This window comes from Lepus europaeus, unplaced genomic scaffold (assembly GCF_033115175.1).
Source record: "Lepus europaeus isolate LE1 unplaced genomic scaffold, mLepTim1.pri SCAFFOLD_29, whole genome shotgun sequence".
In the NCBI taxonomy this organism is placed as follows: domain Eukaryota; kingdom Metazoa; phylum Chordata; class Mammalia; order Lagomorpha; family Leporidae; genus Lepus; species Lepus europaeus.
The window spans coordinates 4,130,326-4,152,388 of NW_026909167.1; the positions used below are offsets into that span (position 1 = coordinate 4,130,326).

At 41.1% G+C, this 22,063-nt stretch overlaps 1 protein-coding gene across 1 annotated transcript in view; it reads right to left on the reverse strand.

Moving 5' to 3' along the window:
- LOC133754764 (endogenous retrovirus group K member 25 Env polyprotein-like) overlaps window positions 1–16,225 on the reverse strand; it is a 31,536-nt gene extending 15,311 nt beyond the window's left edge. Inside the window, exon 1 of the mRNA XM_062185182.1 lies at window positions 14,668–16,225. Coding sequence (XP_062041166.1) covers window positions 14,668–16,225 — 1,558 coding nt within the window. The remainder of the gene's footprint in view (window positions 1–14,667) is intronic.
- Between the last annotated feature and the right edge of the window lie 5,838 nt (window positions 16,226–22,063).

Sequence of the window (22,063 nt, forward strand, 5' to 3'; positions counted from 1 at the left end):
ACTAATCTTGAGGAAGGCAGTAATGAAATCTCACATGTGGGAGACTTGTGGCATCAATCAGGCCAAGACTGGTGGGAAGAGCATGTGAAATTAACACAAAGAACACTGCTGTTAAGACATTTAAGAGTGCATGATGTCCAGTGCATAAAGAATACTGGGGATGATTGAGATAGAAGAGAGAGGGAGGCTGGGACCAGGTAATTCACATGAACAGAATCCATGTTCAAAATTCTGGACCTTATCTCACAGGTGATGAGAAGGTATTGATGAATTTTAAGAAACAGAATGGCATCTGAGATTTACATTTTAACCTTTTAAGCTTCAGTGTGGATAGCAGAAGGAAAAGGGGCTGGGATATGACATTGGAGGAGCTTTCCAGAGGCCTTCATTGTAGTCCAGGGAACATATGAAAATGTGCTTAATTAATGTGGTAGTGATGACAAGAGAAGAGAAGGAAAGGCAGTGCTGAATATAAATGAAAGACAGGAGCTCTCTCACTGTGATTTTTGTAACAACTGCTCGTTATAGGAATTCCAAAGGATGCTTCAGAAGCTGTGAGGAAAGAAAAAAGTATAAGTTGGATAGTGAAATAAATGCTCACAGAAATATATTTGAGAGTGCTCATTCATTCAAATATTCTCTGAGTGGCTAGAAAGATGGCGCAATAGAGGAAGCAAATACTAGTCTCCGGTCTGTCATTGTGGTGCAGTAGATAAAGCTGCCACCTGCAAACCTAGCACCCCATGTGGGCAACATTTCATTTCCTGGCTCCTCCCTGCTAATGGCCTGGGGAAAGCACAGATGACCCAAGTGTTTGGGCCCCTGTCACCTATGTGTAAAACCCAACTGAAGTTCCTGCCTCCTGACTTCAGCTTGGCCCAGCTCTGGCCATTGTGGCCATCTGGAGAGTAACTAGTAGATGGAAGATATGTGTGTGTGCGTGTGAGTGTGTGTCCCTCTCTATATATAATTCTGACTTTCAAAATAAATAAATCTCTTTAAAGACTACTACTCTCCTCTGCAAAGAAGAACCAGAAAATAAATAAATAGGTGCATTTCAATGTGACTTACACTAGAACCCAGAAGGGGAGAAACAGGAACATTGTACAACACAGAGATTTGAGGTAGTAGCATATAGAATAGGGGGAAAAGAAACAACACTGGACAACAATGATGCTGGTTCTCTGACCAAGGGGAATCCCCTTTATACAAGAAAGGGTAAACAGAAAAGTCCCAGTAAGACCTTTTGCATTGAAGTCAGAAAAAATAGCAACAAACATCACAGGTTTGCAGCCCATTTATAGGTGACCTGGAGTCTGCACAGTAGTTTCACTTTTTTGAAAAAATTTATTTATTTATTTCAAAGATAGAGTTACAGAGAGGCAGAGAGAGAGATAGGTCTTTCATCCGCTGGTTCACTCCCCAAATGGACACAATGGCCAGAGCTGCGCCAATGCAAAGACAGGAGCCAGGAGCTTCCTCTGGGTCTCTGTCATGGGTGCAGGGGCCCAAGCACTTGGGCCACCTTCTACTGCCTTCCCAGGCCATAGTGGAGAGCTGGATTGGAAGTGAGGCAGCCAGGACTCAAATCGGTGCCCATATGGGATGCCAGCACCTCAGGCAGTGGCTTTACCTGCTATGTCATAGCACCGGCCCCAGCTTCATTTCTGAGAAGGTTCTTGCACTGTTATCCTAGCTCCCAAAGACCAGGCTGCTGTAGCACAACAACAATACTGGGGACAGAATCATACTTCCAGCCTGTCATTAGTTGAGAGCTTGCACTTTGTGCAAACACTCATCCATGATTGCCAGATTTCAGGACTTACAATGTGTGCTGTACTCTCCTTATAATCACAGCAAGCCTGGAGTCAGATAATGCAGCACTTGGGTACTCCTCAAAGCTGCTAGTGCCCTAACACTTGCATTATTTACTACACTTCCCCTGCCATCACTGCTGGCCCACCCATGGCCCATGCCTGTTTCCAACAGGACCACATATACACCACACTTGCCACCATTGCTAATGTGGAAAAATCCATCATGTTTCCTATGTCATCATTTTCATTGTGGTGACTGGTCTCTCACCAACACTACTGTGTGCACGACAAATAGTAATGTTCTGGCCATTCATGTGGGAGACATAGATTGAATTTCTGGCTAAGGCCCGCTGGCCAATGTGGGCATTTGGGGAGAGAATGGTAGGTGAGAGATCTCTGTATATAAGTCTCTCCCTTCCTGTGTCTCAGATAAATGCATAAACACTTTAAAAATATATTTTTGAAATACTTAACAAAAGACTGGATCAAACATAAGAAATGATATCAGATCTTGAAGATGAGTCTTATGAAAAAAATGAGGACAGCTTTTGAGACCTTAGGAACACCATCAAGCAAGCAAATACTTAATTTTTGGAGGTCTATGAAGGCAAAAAAAAAGGAAAGACATAGAAAAGCTAACCCATAAGTGAAGCTGCTGGTTCCTGGGTTTCACTTGGCCCACTGCTGGCTATTGCAGCCATCTGGGGAGTGAACTAGTGAGTAGAATATTTCTCTCTCTCTCTCTCTCTCTCTCTTTCTCTCTCCTCTGATTTTCCAATAAGGTAATAAATGTTTTTAAAAACTATCCGAATAAGCTGAAATGGGAAAGAAACTGTTCAAACTCATTTTGCAAGGCTAGAATTATCCTGACACCACAGCTAGGCAAGGCCAGAGCAAAAACAGCAAAAGAAAAATATAGACCAATATTTCTGATCAATGTGAATTCAAGACTTCTCAACAAAATACTAACCAATAGAATCCTACTACACATCAAAAATTTCACTCAACATGATCAAGCAGGATTTCTTTTCTAAAGGAGAGCTACCTATATTTTTTTTTGACAAAGATGAAAAATAAGCAGGGAAGACAAAGATGACTCCAAAGTTTGGGGCATGAGTAACTGGGAGGGGGAGGTTGTCACTGAATAAGGAGTAAGGAAGCATATGAAAGAAACAAATTGCAGAGAAGTGTCAGGGTTTCACTTTGAACATGGTCAGTGTGAGGTACCTGGGGGATGGCGCCATGATAATCCTGAGACACTAACTTATATTCACGTCTGTAGCTCAGTGTGCAAGAGTAAACTGCAGAAATAAATGTGAGGCTCATATCCTGTAGATGGTAAGTGAAACCTTGAGGCATGGAGAAGCCAAGAACAAAGAACAGAAGCAAAGCAGACCAAAGACAAGGCCCTGGGCTCTCCAACACTAAGAAATAGAACAGAAAAGAGGGAAGAATCAAAAAATACCTAGTTGGAGCAGCTAGTGTTACTGGATGAAAGCAAGGTGTTGCATGGAAGCCCAGAAAAGAAATTCCCCCAAGAATAGAGGAGTGGTGTCCTGTGCCCTGTGCTGCTGGATGACAGAGTGGGACATGGTGCAAGAGATGACCCTGTGCTAGCACTGAGAAAGCATGGGTGCATTCTCACAGAAGTGCTCGGAACCTCTAAGTCTTGGTTTAAAGACTAAATGCAAAAATCGAACTTAAAACACCAGAAGAGTAAATTTTTAAAAAGGGAAAATATTTTTAAAACCATAAATCAATAAAAATGAAAATGTGTCTATAGCCCTATAACAGACAGTTCCAAATGTGACTTCTAGGAGTGTGAATAAATTAATAAATAAACTTCTGGCAAGACTGAACGATAAAAAGAAAACACTTGCGATTTGAGTGGAGAAAGTGGATGTCACCAAGTTTCAAAAACTTAAAGATAATATGTCACACATAACTTTGAGTCAATAATATTTTTGGTGATTAAGTGGATTTTATTTTTGGAAATTACATATTACCATAATCAATTTCATGAAAAAGAACAAAAGGATATATCAACAATCATTATACAGTCTGAAAAAATTTTTAAATATGCATAATGACAAATTAAAAACAAAATATGTACAATGTTTAAGCCCAGATGGTACTACTACTGTTGAACAGCGAATGCTGAGTGTCCTGTGTTGAACCTGGGAGGCCACCAGAGGGCACACAAACACATCTTTTTGAAAGAAAGAAAAGAAAGAAAGAGAGAGAGAGAGAGAGAGAGAGAGAGAGAGAGAGAGAGAAGGAAGGAAGGAAGGAAGGAAGGAAGGAAGGAAGGAAGGAAGGAATTAAGACTGAAAGAACATGTAATTCCTGTTACTTGTTTAAAAAAAAGAGAGAGGCTAGAGTAATTTTGATAATGATGATTGATGAAAATAGAATGAAAAAGAGAACCATATGGTCATTTATGAATAAAGTTTAAGTCTGCTGCCATAGCCTATGGGTAAATGCATCCAATTTCATCTGAATAAAATTTAAATCTTGGAAAGATGAATTTAGCAGAATATTAAGTTAATAATGCATTATGAAAAAGTAATTTTCAAACCAGGAATAAAAATGTGATAAAACATTAATAACCATCCTGGTGGCAAGGGAAGTGCTAGGCTCACACTTTGCAGTGGTGAGTAAAAAGCCTTTCTTCATTAGCCTCCCAGCAGAGGGAGGATTCTTCAAAGTACTCAGCAGAGGAAGGCCTTGCAATAGAAAAATATAATTCAAAATATTCACTGTTTCCTCCCCAACACAGGATGTGTTCACTGATGTAAAATATACACAGTGGCCTCTAATTAGAATTAATATACACAGAGAAGCTCCTGGGACTAATATAACATGTTCTCAACTGTCTCTAATATGAATATGATGTCCATGCCATAGTCCCTAGGATGAATCTCATATGTACACAGCAGTCTCTTCTATGAATGCGATGTCCACACTGTATTCTCTGGTACTAGCAGAATGTTCTAAAATAGATGACACAGGGCTGAAGACCAGTTAAAGAACTACACTAGTGAATCTTCACACTTGTCAGAAGGTTGTAGTAATGAAGATAGTGTGATGTTGGGGAAGAAATACATGAGTGGATAAATGAAACAGAATAAATGGAATGAAAATACAGCATGTAAATTTAGTTAACTAATTTTGTCAAAGGAACTATGCCAATTCAACACAGAACAGTCTGTTCCACAGATGTCAACTGAATAATTGTGGGGAAAAATTAACCACATGCAAACCACATGAGAAAAAAACAACACAGACACAAATCTTATAGCTAACCCAAAAATCCACTCACAATGGTCTATAAACTGAAATTTTCAAGTGTGAAAATTGGAAAAATTATAGAATGAAATATATATGCTCTGTCAGTTGCTGGGGAGGTTTTTAAATTATCTATTTTGCTGGGGAAGTTTTTAAATTATCTATTTATTTGTAAGTAGGGGAGGTAGAGACAAACAGAGCTCCCACCCACCAATTTATTCTGCAAATTAACAATATATCTGGGATTGGGATGAGCCAAAATAAGGATCTGGAAACTCAATACAGGTCTTTCACTTGACTGACAGAGACCCAACCCCATGAACTACACCTGTTGCCTCCAGGGTGTGCACCAGCAGGAAACCAAAATAGGGACCAGAACTAGGACCTAAACACAGGTACTACAACATGGGATGTGGGCATTCCAACATGGTGTTCCAACTTCCAGGCCAGTCTATGGAAAAAAAATGTAAAATGGTCTGACCTTGGTAGAAAACTGTCAATTGTACAAAAAATTAAGCGTAGAAGTACCGTGTGGGAACCAGTGGTGTATCATAGTACGTTAAGCCACCTTCTGCAATGCCAGGATCTCATATGTGCATCCTAGCTGCTCCACTCCCATTGCCTGCCTCCTAGTGCACCTAAAAAAGCAGCAGAATATGGCCCAAGTAGTTTGGCCCCTGCCATCCTTGTGGGAGATCTGGATGGGGTGCCAGGCTCCTGGCTTCTTCCTGTAACAGCCCCTGCTATTGCAACCATCTGGGGGAGTGAACCAGTAGATATAGGATCTCTCTGCCTGTATGTCTGTGTGTCTGTGTCTGTGTGTGTCTGTGTTTTGTGTGTGTCTTCCTCTCTGTAGCTCTTTCAAAGAAATATAATAAATCTTATTTACAACGGTTACCATATGATCCATCCATTTTTCTCTTAGATACAAATAAAAAAGTGCTGAAAACAAGTATTCAAACAGAAACTAGTACACTAATGTTTACTTGCTCCCTTGCTCCCTTGGTTAACCCTAGGTATCCTGGATAGTGATTCTCTTGGTGCTCCATCCCCCTATCTCTTACTATATAAGCCCCTGGGAACTGAAGGTCACATGCTTTTCCAGGCAACCCTGGACATTCAGGGTAGTACTGTCTGAATTGGCACTCTGCACGTTCATATCTCACCGAGGGACCTCTGGTAAATGTAGTCTTTGAGTTGCAAAGAAGAGTTTCACCAGACAGCTTCACTGTGTACAGACACTGCCTGAAGTGTCCAACATCATTTGGTTTCATCTACAGAAACTAACCACAGAAGTCCCCCATGTGTTATTCTTGCTCAGTTTCTATGCCTCTCAAATAAAATAAGAAATTTTTTTAAAGATTTATTTAAGTCAGAGTTACATAGAGAGGAGAGGCAGAGAGAGAGAAAGAGAGGTCCTCCATCTGATGGTTCACTCCCCATTTGGTCACAACAGTGGGAACTGCGCCAATCCGAAGCCAGGAGCCAGGATCTTCTTCTAGTTCTCCCACATGGGTGCAGGGACCCAAGGACTTGGGCCATCTTCCACTGCTTTCCCAGGCCATAGCAGAGAGCTGGATCAGAAGTAGAGCAGCTGGGTCTCAAACCAGTGCCCATATGGGATGCCGGTGCTTCAGGCCAGGTTGTTAACCTTCTGTGCCACAGTGCCAGCTCCAAAATAAAAAAAAAATTAAGGGCCAGCATTGTAGCCTAGTGGGTAAAGCTGCCTAAAATGCTGGCATCCCCTTTGGGCACTGGTTTGGTCTCAGTTGCTCCACTTCTGATTCAGCTCCCTGCTAATGGCCTTGGAAAAGCAATGGAAGATGGCCCAAGTGTTTGTCCCCCTTCCACTTATGTGAGAAACACAGATGGTGCTGCTAACTCCTGTATTCTTCCTGGCTCAGCACTGGCTATTGAGGCCATCTGAAAATCTCTCTCTAGCGTGTGCGCTCTCGCTCTCGCTATCTCTCTCTCTCCCTCTTCCTCTCCCTCTCTGTCAAAAATAATTTTTTTAAAAAGAAAGAGAGCACAAAAGCTCCCATCCACTGAATCACTGTGTGCCTACAATAGTGAGACCCAAGATCTGTGAACACAATCCAGGTCTCCCACCTTGGTGCCAGGAATGAAATTAATTGAGCCATCACCATTGTGTGTCGGGATATATATAAGCAGGAGCTTGAAAAAGGAACCAGAGCTTGGAATTAAAACCTAAATATGGGCCGGTGCCACATCTCACTAGACTAATCCTCCACCTTGCGGCGCCAGCACACCGGGTTCTAGTCCTGGTTGGGGCGCTGGATTCTGTCCCGGTTGCCCCTCTTCCAGGCCAGCTCTCTGCTGTGGCCAGGGAGTGCAGTGGAGGATGGCACAAGTGCTTGGGCCCTGCACCCCATGGGAGACCAGGAGAAGCACCTAGCTCCTGGCTTCGGATCAGGGCAGTGCGCCGGCCACAGCACGCCAGCCGCGGCGGCCATTGGAGGGTGAACCAACGGCAAAGGAAGACCTTACTCTCAGTCTCTCTCTCTCACTATCCACTCTGCCTGTCAAAAAATGAAAACAAAAACAAAAACAAAAAAACAACCTAGATATGGGACTTGGACATCTTGACTACAGCCCACTCCAACACTGGCATTTTTGAGAGGAACCCTTCTTTTATGTTGTAGAATGTGTCTAAATTTCAGTTTTTCAGATATTTCTTCAGAATGGATTCAGGTCATATATGTTTAGCAGGAATACTATGGCCATACTTCTGTGCAATCTTTGTGCAAGCCACTAGATGGAATTGGAATGTTACTCCATCCCTGATGATATCTACTATTTATTCAGTTAGAGTTAGGGTGAGGGGTGGGGAAAGCATCATGGTTAGAGTTTATTGTCAGCATTGGGTCTTAGCTACTGTGTTAGACATATGGTGGCACTACAAAAAGTTCAAGGAAGGTGGAATTAAGATAAGTTGATTTTGGTACCAAAATTTTTAGAATCCACCCATAGTCTTTTCAGAATGCTCATCTCCCATAAATTCCAGATCCTCATGTATGCAAATTAGGAGGAGTTGTCATCTTCATTCTGGGGGACCTTCTATTCCAAGAACATGGGATTTATTTACCTATATCTTCTTAATATTTTATTATTATTGAGATAGCATTTTAGTTTACTATAGTCAAAGACTAAGTACTCCACTAAACAAAGAATTCAACAAATAAAAATTTAAAAGATCATATTTGATCAGGAAAATAGTGATGGTTATAAATAAAATTTGAATAAAAGTTGCTGAAGTTTACTCATGTAAAATAAATTTTAAAATAGTCACAAAATCATTAAAACTATGGTAATATATAACAATAATATATACTCTAATAGTATATGATTATTATTAATTCGATTTTTTAACAGCTTGGTAAAATACTGTTTGCTGTAAAATTGATACATACAGACATTTCTTCTTTTGATTTTTAAAATAAATTTTAACTCCCACATATAGAGAACATGTAGTATGTGTCTTTTTGTGTTCTGCTTATTTCAATAAACATGATGTTTTACAATTTCAATCATTTTGTGTCCTGTCTCGCGGGACGTCAACTAGGGCCAAGTACCTAGAATGGGGAATGAAAGGGACAGGAGAAACAAAGATGGCAGCAAGACTCTTGTCTGTTCAAGCTGCAAATTTTATTTTTCAACCACACACTTATATATCATAAAGGCAGGGTGTCAGGTGGGGGGAAGGAGGGGCATTTAGGAGGGCAGGATGTTGGGCAGGGGAAGGAGGGAGAGCTTATCTTGTAGCTCCAATGCTTGTGAAAGTAGGGGAAAGGTTACAAGTGCAAGTAGGGGAAAGGTTACAAGGTCTTAAGGCACAGGTCACACAAGGTTGCGTTATCAGTACTCTCTGGTCTGGGCTGCTTAGCTCTACTTCAGTAGTTTTCCACTAAGAGGCCACATGTTGCGTGGTCCCTGACAATTTTGATGTAAAGCTACAATTTCATTCTTTTTTGTAACTGGATAATATTCCCTTGTACAAATGTACATCAGATTTTCTTTATCCATTCATATGACGATAGAAATCATGGTTGATTCCATATCTTAGCTATAGTGAACAATGCTGCTACAAACATGGAGATGTAGATATCTCTTTAATACAGTGTGTTTGTGTCTTTTGGGTATATGGTGGGTAGTGAGATAACTGAATCATATAGTGAGTCTATTTCCAATTTTTACAGAATTCTCCATATTATTTTCCACAGTGACTGCACTAATTAACATACCCATCTACAATGTTTAAGAGTTTCCTTTTCGGGGCCGGAGCTGTGGCGCAGTGGGTTTACGCCCTGGCCTGAAGTGCCAACATCCCATATGTGTGCCGGTTCGAGGCCCAGCTGCTCCTCTTCCAACCCAGCTCTCTGCTGTGGCCTGGGAAGGTGGTGGAGGATGGCCCAAGTCCTTGGGACTCCTGCGTGGGAGACCCAGAAGAAGCTCCTGGTCTTGGCTTCGGATTGGCACAGCTCTGGTCATTGTGGCCATCTGGGGAGTGAACTGGCAGATGGAGGACCTCTCTCTCTCTATCTCTCCTCTCTCTGTGTAGCTCTGACTTTCAAATAAATAAATAAATCTTAAAAAAAAAGAGTTTCCTTTTCTTTACTTCTTCAACATCATTTATCTCTCACTGCCTTTTAGATAATAGCCATTCTAATATGGGTTAGGCAATCTCATTTTGGGTTTCATTTGCATTTCCTTGATGCCTAGAAATATTGAGAACTATTTTCTTACATTGGCTAGTTATTTATATTTCTTCCTTTTTGAGAACTGTCTGTTGATATCTTTTGTCCCTTTCCTAACTGGATTAGTTGATTTTTTGTTTATCTTTTTGAGTTGCTGATGTATTTTGGATATTAACCCTTTGCCAGATAAATATATTGCTAGTATTTTTTCATTCTACAGGTGGTACCTTCACCCTATTTATTGTTTCCTTTGTGGTGCAAAAGATTGTGAGTTTGATGTAATCCCATTTTTTTCTGGTTTTGATTTTTTTTGCCTATACTTTGGGTGGTTTTCCAGGAAGTCATTGCCTACGCCAATGTCTTGAAGTGTTTCCTCCACATTTTTTCCCAATAACTTTATAATCTTAGGTCTTAAGTTTAGGTCTTTGATCCATCTTGAATTATTTTTTATATGGTGACAGGAATCTAATTTCATTCTTATAAACATACACATCCAATTTTGCCAGCACCATTTACTGAAGAGATTATCATTTCTGTAATGCATGGTCTGGGCATTTTTGTCAAAAATTGGTTGGTTGTAAGTACATGAATTATGACCTCTATATTCAGTTCCATTGAACTATGTGTTGGTTATTAAATCTTTTTAATCAATATAGTATAGTTTTCCACATATAATTCTTATTTTTTTGAGAGATTTACATCAGGTATTTCATTATTTGAACAATTGTTCATGATATTGCATCTTTAGTTTCAGTAAGAAAGTTGATTTAATTTTTTATTTATCTGAAAGGCAGTGATATAGAGACAAGGAAATCTTCTATCTGCTAGTTTGCTCCACTAAATGCCCACAATAGCTGAGGCTGAAGCAAGCAAAATTTAGGAGTCAGGCAATTAATCCAGGCCTCCTATGGTAGTGAGAGGGACCTAAATAATTGAGCCATCATCTACTTCTTCCAAGACTGCACATTAGAAGGAAGCTAGAATCTGAAACAGAGCTCAGCTTTAACCTAGACATTCTATGGGATTTGGACATCCAAAACAATGCCTTATGTGCTGCTTTAGACATCAACCCCAAGAGAGTTGATTTTTGTATCTTTGTATTGCATCCTATAACCTTTCTGGATTTATTTGGTAGTCTGAAGAGATATTAAACAACAAGTTTCTTAGAATTTTCCACATGAACAGGCCAAAGTAGGACATCAGCTTCACTTCTTAATTTCTATTCAAATTCTTATATTTTTTATTTTTCTGTAGCATTGGCCAGAACTTCCAAGAATGTGTTAAATAAGGGTGGAAAAGATGTACATCCTTGCCTTGGCTCTAATCCTAAGAAAAAATATTCAGAAATTCAATATCAAATATGTTCTGTATTGGTTTTTTACTGATGCTCTGCATTAAGTTGAACAATTTCTCCTCTAATTTTTTGTGAAAAATTTTATCAGTAATAAGTGTTGAATTTTGTCAAATGGATTTTTTATCAATTGATATCATCACATAATTTTTTTCCTAAGACTATTAGCACTGTGGGTTGTATGAATTGTCCTATACATGCTGAATTGAATTTATATTCCTGGAACAAATACCATTTGGTTATAGTGTATAATTTTTTTTTATTTATTTATTTGAAAGATAGAGTTACAGAGAGGCTGAGGCAAACAGAGAGAGAGAGGTCTCCCATCTGCTGGTTTGCTCTCCATATGGCCACAATGGCTGGAGCTTGGCTGATCTGAAGCCAGGAGCCAGGAGCTTCCTCCAGGTCTCCCATATTGGTGCAGGGGCCTAAGGACTTGGGCTATCCTCTACTGCTTTCCCAGCCCATACCAGAGATCTGGATAGGAAGTGCAGCAACCAGGACCTGAACTGGCACCCATATGGGATGTTGGCACTTTATGCAGCAGCCTTACCAACTATGCTACAGCACTGACCCCAATAGTGTATAATTAATTTTTTGTCTTACTAAATTTTTGCTATAATTTTAAATAGTTTTCTTCTATATTGCAATGTGTATGGTTTTCTAATCCCGAATCATTTTTGCCTGTATCTGGTATCAGAGTAACTACAATTTCATAAAATGACAAGAAAATAGTTCCCTCCTATTTTATTTTTTGGAAGAGATTGTGTACAATTAGTGTTACTCCCCCTTAAACTTTTGGTAGAATTCCCCAGTAAAACTATTTGGATCTTGATGTTTCTTTTGGGAGTTTAAAACTTATAAATTTTAAAACTTACAAATTTGGGACTTTAAAACTTACAAAAGCTGCACCGATCCAAAGCCAACAGCTGTGAACTTCTTCCAGGTCTCCCTTGAGGGTGTTGGGGCCCAGGGATTTGAGCCATCTTTTACTGCTTTCCCAGGTCAGAGATGGATTGGAAGTGGAGCAGCCAGGTCTCGAAATGTCACCCATATGAGATGCTGGCACTGCAGGCAGTTACTTTTACCTGCTATGCCTCAGCCCCCATGGGTGATTTTCAAGTGCATCATTCTGCTTCCAAGTGACTTAAATTCTTTCATTATCTTTATCTTATTATTTCCAGTAATATTTAATTGTGGCCAGAGGAAACATTCAGTAAGATATAGGTATATCATTGTGTTGTACAGAATCTGTCCCCTCTATATCAGGCACACGTTCTCCAGTGAGCTAGCATCCCCACCTCCCTACTTCACTTGCTCTGCTCAGCTGCTTTGCCTCTTTCAGCAGCTGAGTTTATAATTCCTGTTTTGTGGTATATTTTGATAAAGATTTCAAAAGTTTTTTTATACTGTTCATATTAATGTATAATGTCTAAATTATTAGTAATCTCTTAGAAATGATATTCAATTTTAGTAGAAGTTTTTCTTTTTTTTTCTTTTTTTATTTTTGACAGGCAGAGTGGACAGTGAGAGAGAGAGAGAGACAGAGAGAAAGGTCTTCCTTTGCCATTGGTTCACCCTCCAATGGCCACCGCGGCCAGTGCACTGCAGCCGGTGCACTGCGCTGATTCAAAGGCAGGAGCCAGGTGCTTCTCCTGGTCTCCCATGGGGTACAGGGCCCAAGCACTTGGGCCATCCTCCACTGCACTCACTCCCGGGCCACAGCAGAGAGCTGGCCTGGAAGAGGGGCAACCAGGACAGAATCCGGTCCCCTGACCGGGACTAGACAGATAGAGTTAGTGAGAGACAGAGAGAAAGGTCTTCCTTCCATTGGTTCACTCCCCAAATGGCTGCTACGGCCAGAGCTACACCAATCCGAAGCCAGGAGCCAGGTGCTTCTTCCTGGTCTCCCATGTGGGTGCAGGGGCACAAGCACTTGGGCCATCCTCCACTGCCCTCCTGGGCCACAGCAGAGAGCTGGACTGGAAGAGGAGCAACCGGGACTAGAACCTGGTGCCCATATGGGATGCCGGCACAGCAGGTGGAGGATTAACCAAATGAGCCACAGTGCCGGCCGCAGTAGAAGTTTTTCTTAAGTCTTTTTTCTCATACATGCTACAAATAATCATTTCCATTACAGTGTCAATTTTTTTTTGACAGGCAGAGTTAGACAATGAAAGACAGAGACAGAGAGAAGGGGCTTCCTTTTTCCATTGGTTCACCCGCCAAATGGCTGCCACAGCTAGTGTGCTGTTGCCACGGACCGGCTCTATCAGAGGCCTCAGACCGAGGGAGAACGAGGGCGAAGGTGTTCAGGAGAGCAAGAATCGACGGGGGGAATGACAGACAGACACCCAAATTGTATGAGTATGCTGCTGCGTTTATTTGCTGCAAAGCATAAGCTTTTATTCTGCTTTTACACGGAACTTGGCAAAGCAAATACAGGCTTCCAGGCAAAGAAATTACGCTTACAATCATTAATCAGCAGGACATTCTAACTCACATGTGAGACAATAGTGGTTTCGGTTTTTCAATCTACATGTGCCGTGAGAAACATATCTGCACTTTCATGAAAGGTCACAGAGAGTTCATTTCTTAACTTAAAGACAATTTTTCTTTTATAAATTTCTTGATCATTTTATCTCAACCTCCTCTCACACGCACTAATTCGCTACCTGAATAATAACTAGAGGGGGTAAATATTTTCCCGCTTGCGGGGCCCACTGAGGACGAGTCCACCACCGCCCACTAATTAGATATTGTTCATATCCTTTTGGCAAAATTCTCTTGGGAATCTTTGCTAATTCTTGCTCTCTTTTGGAATCTTTTTTGGGCGTGCACATTTCCTAACAACATCTCCAAGTGGGCTTCTGCCGTGCCATCTCCTTCATCAAAGCTAAGCAGCTCCAGCTGCTCCGTGGGATCGAGCAATGTTCCCAGAGTGCCATTTGAGGTCAATGCCCAGGCTGCATTGTGCACAGCCTGGATGAATAGCGGTGCCCACAAGGATATGTTCCCGGAGGTAAAGTTTATTGAATCCTGGTGTCCCACCTGTACCCCACTTGACTGCACATAGCACAATGAAAAAGCACTGCTAAAATTAAACAAAAGCAACAGCAAGGAAAGTTCTCTGAGCCAAGCTGGCAGTTTCGTGCCTTTCTAGCCGCCAGGGGCCATGACGACCGCTGACTGCATGGGAACCGCCTGGGGCTTCACTCCGCAGAGCACTGACCCCACCCCTCCAGCCTGAGGGTCCCAACATGGCAGCAGTTTTGCTACGCAGATGGGACAGCTGTGGGTGTAGCAATTCCCCCTTTGTTTTTAAGACGAAGCTCGAAAACTTCCTGCTGCACATCCCGCAATGAAGTGAGTATACATTTAAACACTCCAGGAAACAATAAAATCACCACCAATACTATTGCAGCTAAAACTCCTATATAAATTAAGTAATTTTTCCAATTGATAGGATTTAGAGCTTTTATTCCCGATCCTATACTTTCTGCTAATTCGTTCAAATCCCCTAGTTGCAATCTAGACTGGCTTGCTACCGCTATTTCCTTTTGCAAAGCATGTAGGTCATGTGTAATATCATTATCATGCCACATGCCCTGCACATGTGCTTTCACTTTCTCCCAAGGTTGTGAAGTATTATACAACAATGGTGTTACACAAATTGATTTAAAACTACTATGACAGCGTGCAGAGAACATTGTCTTCAAGTTAGCAATATCTTGTCCTAAAGCGAGGACCACTTCCTCCAACACATTGATTTTAGCTTCCAATTTTTGATCAATTGCTTCTTGTCTTAATAAAGCCATTGTAATATTCCTGTTTAATGTATTTACATAATGAGCAGTCTGAATTCCGTTCTCTAATGCAGTAGTAGCCACAGCAAATGTAGTAACAATAGAAATTAAAGCAGTTATTCCTAGTATCAATGAAGTAACAAATCTTTTTGGCCTTAACAATTCAGATAACATATCAAGTACTTGCAAAGCAGAATTATCATACCATGCATTTTTTCCTAATTCTACTGGCAACATTATAAAGGGAGGTCGGCGCACTATTAGCATAGCATAATACTTTTTCTGCACTGTGGACCCTATACAATTTGTTAACACGCAGTGAAAACATAATAATCTATATGATTGCCATTCTGCACTAATATTTAAAGAACCAGTAGGAGGAACCAACAAAAGAGCATTTGGATAAGCAACACAAGCTTTGACACTGATAGGTTCTGATTTTGTCTGATTGGGACGCTTCTCAAGAATCATATTAGCAGCCGCAGACAGTCTAAACAAATCTAAATGCTTCCTAATTTTATTCCCTTTTCTGGCATATAAAATAGGTTCCACATATCCTGGAGAAAACCATCGCCTTAAAGGTTCCCCATGTCTTTCATATCGATATCCATGAAATCTATCCACAGCATTAATGTAATGTTCCAGATTCCAGCTGCGTTTACATATAGAATTAGAAAAATCCCAAATTCTTAGTCCTAAATTATCAGGATCATAAAATGTAGCCGAATTATGAAAACCACATGACAGCCATGTTGGATTTTTTGTCAAAGAAGAATCCCACAATTCATCTGATTTGGAAGTAGGAAATTTAAGCTCACATGGTGTTGTGGGCATAGACACAGCAGGGATGGCTGTACAATTGTCATTATAAAGTGCTTGCCCTACTACCTGCAGTTGCCTTTCCCACATCCATCGCTTCTGTTCCCGTTTCTTACCACCAGATATTCCACTTTCTATTGAGCTCGTCTTATCTGGTCCATCTGCTAGAAAAGTTCTGTATGAGGTGGGAAGACAGCCCGATGGTGGTTCCCCCTTAAGTGACAGGCAAATGGGCAGAGAATCTGCTCTTCCCTCAAAGGTTATTAATGAAGAGGTGGAATATCTTTCATCAGAACCTTGAGCTCCTCCCATTCTTACAGAATCATTAGTTAGCACTTTAATAGGCTCTCTGTCTAACCATCCCACTGGCTGAATAATTGGAGGATTTGGTACATAGGCCCAATAGGAAATCCCCTCCACTTCCCCCATCGGTGCCGAGACTAAGGCTAAAAAGGCCAAAAAATAATAGGGGGCAGAAAGGGGTCTCCCTTGTTCATGTAGCAACGCCTTCGCTGCGCGAATGAAGTTCTTGATTTTTGTCCACGTGATTTCCTTCTCGGCTGATGTTATCTTCAGCTTCTTCAGCTTGTTGACTGTCTGCTTCTTGTTCTTCTTCCAGCGTCGCTTCCCGCGGCGCTGTCCCAAGAGCTGGCCGGATAAGGCGATCCGGGATCCAGATCGGGACGTCAGCATTCTGTGGAAAAACACAAGCATAGCCTCGTCCCGAGGTTATTAGCAAATCTGGACCTTTCCATGTTCCAGTTAATAAATCCTTCCATTGGACTTTAGGTAATGGTGTTTTATATACCTCTTGATCCCAATGTTTTAAGGCTGCAGTTAAACTTTTATCATCAACATTTAAATGATTTAACACAAATAAACAATGAGACAGTATATGATGTGCTGAGAAATATGAATTTGCCTTTTGCAGCCTTTCTATTTGTAATTTTAAAGTTTGATGAGTCCTTTCTATAATGGCTTGCCCTTGTGGATTATAAGGAATTCCTGTCACATGCACAATATGCCATTGTGCACAAAAGGTGGCAAAAGCCTTTGAAGTATATGCAGGGCCATTGTCCGTTTTTATTTGTGATGGCACCCCCATGATTTGAAAACATTGCACTAGATGTTGTACAACATCCTTTACTGCCTCTCCTGTTCTTGCAGAGGCATGCACAAAATGCGAAAAGGTGTCCACAGTAACATGCACATAAGCTAATTTCCCAAAAGAAGCTACATGCGTCACATCCATTTGCCAAATTACATTAGCTTTCAAGCCTCTGGGATTAACTCCCATTTTTAAAGGATGATACACTTCCGGACAATGTACACACTGTTTCACAATTTGCCTTGCCTGCTCTCTAGTAAGGGAAAACATTTTTCTTAAAGAAGAAGCATTTTGATGATGCAATTTATGACTTTGTTGTGCCTCCTGCACATTCCCTACAAATGGTTGAGTAAATATATCAGCAATAGCATTCCCCTGTGCTAAGGGTCCTGGTAATTTAGTATGTCCTCGAATATGCCCAATGTAAAATTTTTCTGTTCTCCTTTGTATTAACTCTTGTAACTGCTTTAATAATGATAGAATGGGAGATTTTCCTGATAAAAGCGCTGTTTCTAGGGCAGGAAATAAGTTAACCACATATCTAGAATCTGAGTAAAGATTAAATGCCTGTGGAAACTTAGTAAAAGCTAAGACTACAGCCCTTATCTCAGCTTGCTGAGCAGATGTTTTTTCACCATTCTCTACATAAATCCCATGACCAGGGCTGTAGACCACAGCTCGACCCGTGGATGACCCATCTGTAAAAATATTATCTGACCTTTCTAAAGGTTGAGAGGAAAACCACAATGGAAATATTAATTCTACATGTCTGGCAAATTCTACAATGGGGTGTCTGGGATAATGATATTTTATTTGTCCTGCATAATTTTGCAATGCTAATACCCAATCATCATTATTTTGTAACAAATCATCCACTTGCATTTTATTATAAGGAGTGACTATGCAAGTTGGTTCCTTTCCAAAAAGTTCCTTAGATCTCATCCTTCCCTTAGTAATTAATAGGGAGCATAAATAAGGATAGTCTGCCACTATCTTTGTTTGTGTGTGTGGTAGATGGAGCCATTCTAAAACACCTTCTTGCCACAAACATGCTGTAGGAGTATATTCCGTAGCAAATATTAATAGTAGCCAAGGTTTTTCATAATTTACCTGTTGAACTCGGGCCTTGCTTAGAGTTTCTTCAACCAACTGCAGAGCTTTTATAGCTTCTGGAGTGATTGTTCTTAATGATTTTGGATCTGAATCTCCATGCAACAGCATATATAATGGGCTTAACTCTCCAGTGGTTATCTTTAAATGTGGTCGAAGCCAATTAATATCTCCTAATAATTTTTGATAATCATTTAATGTTCTCATTTTATCCCTCCTAATTGATATTTTCTGGGAGACTATACAATCATCTTTAATGGTTTGTCCTAAATAATTTAAAGGCCTTTCTCTTTGTATTTTGTCTGGAGCTATAATTAAACCACAAGCAGTAAGAGCTTCAATAGTGTCATATAATATTTTTTCTAACATTTCTGATACTTCATGGGCCAATAATATATCATCCATATAATGAATAATATATGCTTTATCATATTTTTGTCTAATTCCTTGTAATGCCTTATCTACAAATTTTTGACATAATGTTGGTGAATTTTTCATACCCTGAGGTAAAGTTACCCATTGATATCTCCTATATGGCCTTTTAAAATTTGTTGAAGGAACACTAAATGCAAAATATTCACTATCTTCTGGATGCAATTTTATGGTATAAAAACAATCTTGTAAATCTATTACTATGATTTTCCATCCTTGAGGCACAGCAACGGGGGATGGCAAACCAGGCTGCAATGGACCCAGGTCTTTCCTAACAGCATTAACTGCTCTTAAGTCCTGTAACAAACGCCACTTGCCAGATTTTTTCTTAATGACGAACACAGGAGTGTTCCATGGACTATTCGACTCTACCAAATGCCCTTTATCCAACTGTTCTTGCACTAGCTGCTCAAGAGCCTGTATTTTTTCTTCTGTAAGGGGCCACTGACTCACCCACACGGGCTCTTGAGTCAGCCATTGTATTTTATCTGCAAAAAGATTTTCTGCAGTGGCCCCTATGTAAAATGCTGTTCATCCATGGCATCTGCCGTAACAAGACGCACCTGCATGGCATTCAAAAGGTCTCTACCCCAAAGAGTAAAAGGTAAGGAGGGAAGGACATAAGGTTGAATGTACCCTTCCTTTCCTTCATCGGTCCATTTCAGCATTGCTGAGCTTTGCAAGACCCCAGTTGCTGTTCCTAAACCTATCAAAGAAGAGCCTGTCCGATGTACGGGCCAGGCAGAAGGCCAATCTGAAGAAGCAATACAAGTCCTATTGGCCCCTGTATCCAGTAACCCTCTGAACTGTCTTCCATTTAAACGAATAGTTTTGAAGGGACGTTGACCAAGCTCTTGAACAAAATATATCCCTTCTGTGCTGCCAAATTGTCCCTGTCCTCTACATTCTTTCATGATTTTATTAGGTAAATTTATATATGGCAATAATAATAGCTGTGCAATTCTTTGCCCCTTATGAATTTGTATTGTTTCTTTTAATGGCCTAATCATGATTTTTATATCATTCTCGGTATCGGAATCCAACACTCCTGGCAATACCTCAAAATTTTTTGTGTAATTTGAACTCCTACCTATAATTAATCCTACAGTTTGGGGTAATAAAGTTCCCTTTACATTAGTAGGAATTAAGGTTACTCCGTCCCATTTAGATACAATTATATCCTTAGAGCTGGCTAAATCAAGACCCGCACTTCCTGGCGTGGCTCTTGGTAAGTCATGTATGGTAAATTCTGGGGCTTCTGGATTCAGAGAACTGCTCACACCATTGTTCTCACGGCTCTCAGCTTCTCCCTTTGTTGCCGGGCTAGGAGCCTGCCCCTGACTTAGTTTTTTGTTTCCCTTTCCTTTTCTGCCTCTTTTGTTAGAGGGGTTCCATCTTTATGGAACTTTGATGCATTCATTTCTCCAATGTCTCCCTTTTTTACAGCGGGGACATAATCCAGGAGCTTCCCTCTTTTGGGGGTCTCCTTTTGAATGCTTGCAGTCCTTCTGCATGTGTCCAGGTTGTCCACAATTGTAGCAAGCATTCATGGGGGGAGACTTTGAGCCTCCTCCATATGTTTTCTTTACATAGGCGCTAAACTTCTGTCCCTTCATTGCTGCAGCATAGGCCATTCCTTGCACTACTGCTGGTGAGGCATCTAAACATGCTTTAATATAATCCTGGAGCGTTCCTGTCTTCCTTAAAGGCCGAATTAAATCTTGACAAAGGGGATTGGCATTCTCCCAAGCCAACTGCTTAAGAAGAATGTCAGTGCCCTCTGAAGGAGGAAGCATTCTCGTGACAGCCTCCTCCAGCCTGGATATAAAATCTTGATAAGGTTCTTCAGTTCCCTGTCTTATACTAGCTAGCGTTCCCCCCTTGGTTCCTGGAGGTGGCAATGTACGCCATGCCTGTACAGCATTATTAGTTATTAAAGCCAATATATCTCTAGGAATTTTGGTCTGAGCCTGAGGTGAGGTATATTCTTCTGTCCCCATAAGCATAGACATCGTGGGCTTAGGTCCCTTCTTTTTTATAGATTGTACTATAGTATCTTTGCTTCGGTCCTCATAATCTGTTCGCCAGAGAATATAATCCCCGGGGGTCAAAGTGGCCTTAGCTGTCTGTATCCAATCATACGGTGTCAGCCATAGACTAGCCACCATCTCTAACACTTGCAAAGTATAGGGAGCTGTAGCCCCATTAGTCTTAACTGCACTTTGCAATTCCTTTAAAGTCTTTAATGGCATTGGTTCCCAGGTCGGTTCTTCATCATTCTCAAATACCTCTGTAACAGGGAACGTTCCCAAGGTCAAGTCCCCATTTCTCCTCGCCTCTGCGACTGCTCCTTGAAATCCTGTAGGGGGCAGAGGAGGACGCTTCCGGGGTTTTGGGATTGGCCGTGATGTTTTAGAGGCTCCAGGCAGAGACATTAAAGGCATGGGATGATGGTCTCGAAAATCATCCTCCCAATCTTCCTCTGCCTGTCTCCTTTCTAATTCTGACCAATCAACCTCATCCCCATCATCTCTGTTAATAGAGGCATAAAATAATTCTGGGGCCGAAGCCATCAAGGGAGTCGCTTCCTTCTGCCTCTCTTTTTCCATCATTTCTTCATACACTGGTCCCTCACCAGCCTCTGAGGCTGTTTCCCTGCAAAGTCCCTCAAAGGGAGTAGTTTCTGCTAAAAGTTCACGAATTTGATACCATAATTGATATGCTTGCGGGGGCAGGGTATTTTCCCCTTGACTTTGTACGTACCTACGCATTTCTTTACCAACCTTTTTCCAATCTTCTAAAGTCATAGAGCCTCCCTCCAGGAACCAAGGACTTACCCTCCTGAGGAACGAAGTAAAAGTTTCTACCGTTTTGACTGAGACAGGAAAGCCAGTTTTAGTCAACATTTTCTGTAACATGACCACCAACATTTTTTCATTCTTAGTTAAAGCATGCCCCATGATTCCCCTTATAAGATTACTTACACTTAACCAGTGAGCCTTTACTGGCAGGGCTGCAGTCCCTTGGTAAGAGTCGTCCTTGCTCTGAAGAAAAAGGAGAAAGAGAAAGATTACCTGTCCTTCGAGTCCCTGTTCGGGCGCCACCTGCCACGGACCGGCTCTATCAGAGGCCTCAGACCGAGGGAGAACGAGGGCGAAGGTGTTCAGGAGAGCAAGAATCGACGGGGGGAATGACAGACAGACACCCAAATTGTATGAGTATGCTGCTGCGTTTATTTGCTGCAAAGCATAAGCTTTTATTCCGCTTTTACACGGAACTTGGCAAAGCAAATACAGGCTTCCAGGCAAAGAAATTACGCTTACAATCATTAATCAGCAGGACATTCTAACTCACATGTGAGACAATAGTGGTTTCGGTTTTTCAATCTACATGTGCCGTGAGAAACATATCTGCACTTTCATGAAAGGTCACAGAGAGTTCATTTCTTAACTTAAAGACAATTTTTCTTTTATAAATTTCTTGATCATTTTATCTCAACCTCCTCTCACACGCACTAATTCGCTACCTGAATAATAACTAGAGGGGGTAAATATTTTCCCGCTTGCGGGGCCCACTGAGGACGAGTCCACCACCGCCCACTAATTAGATATTGTTCA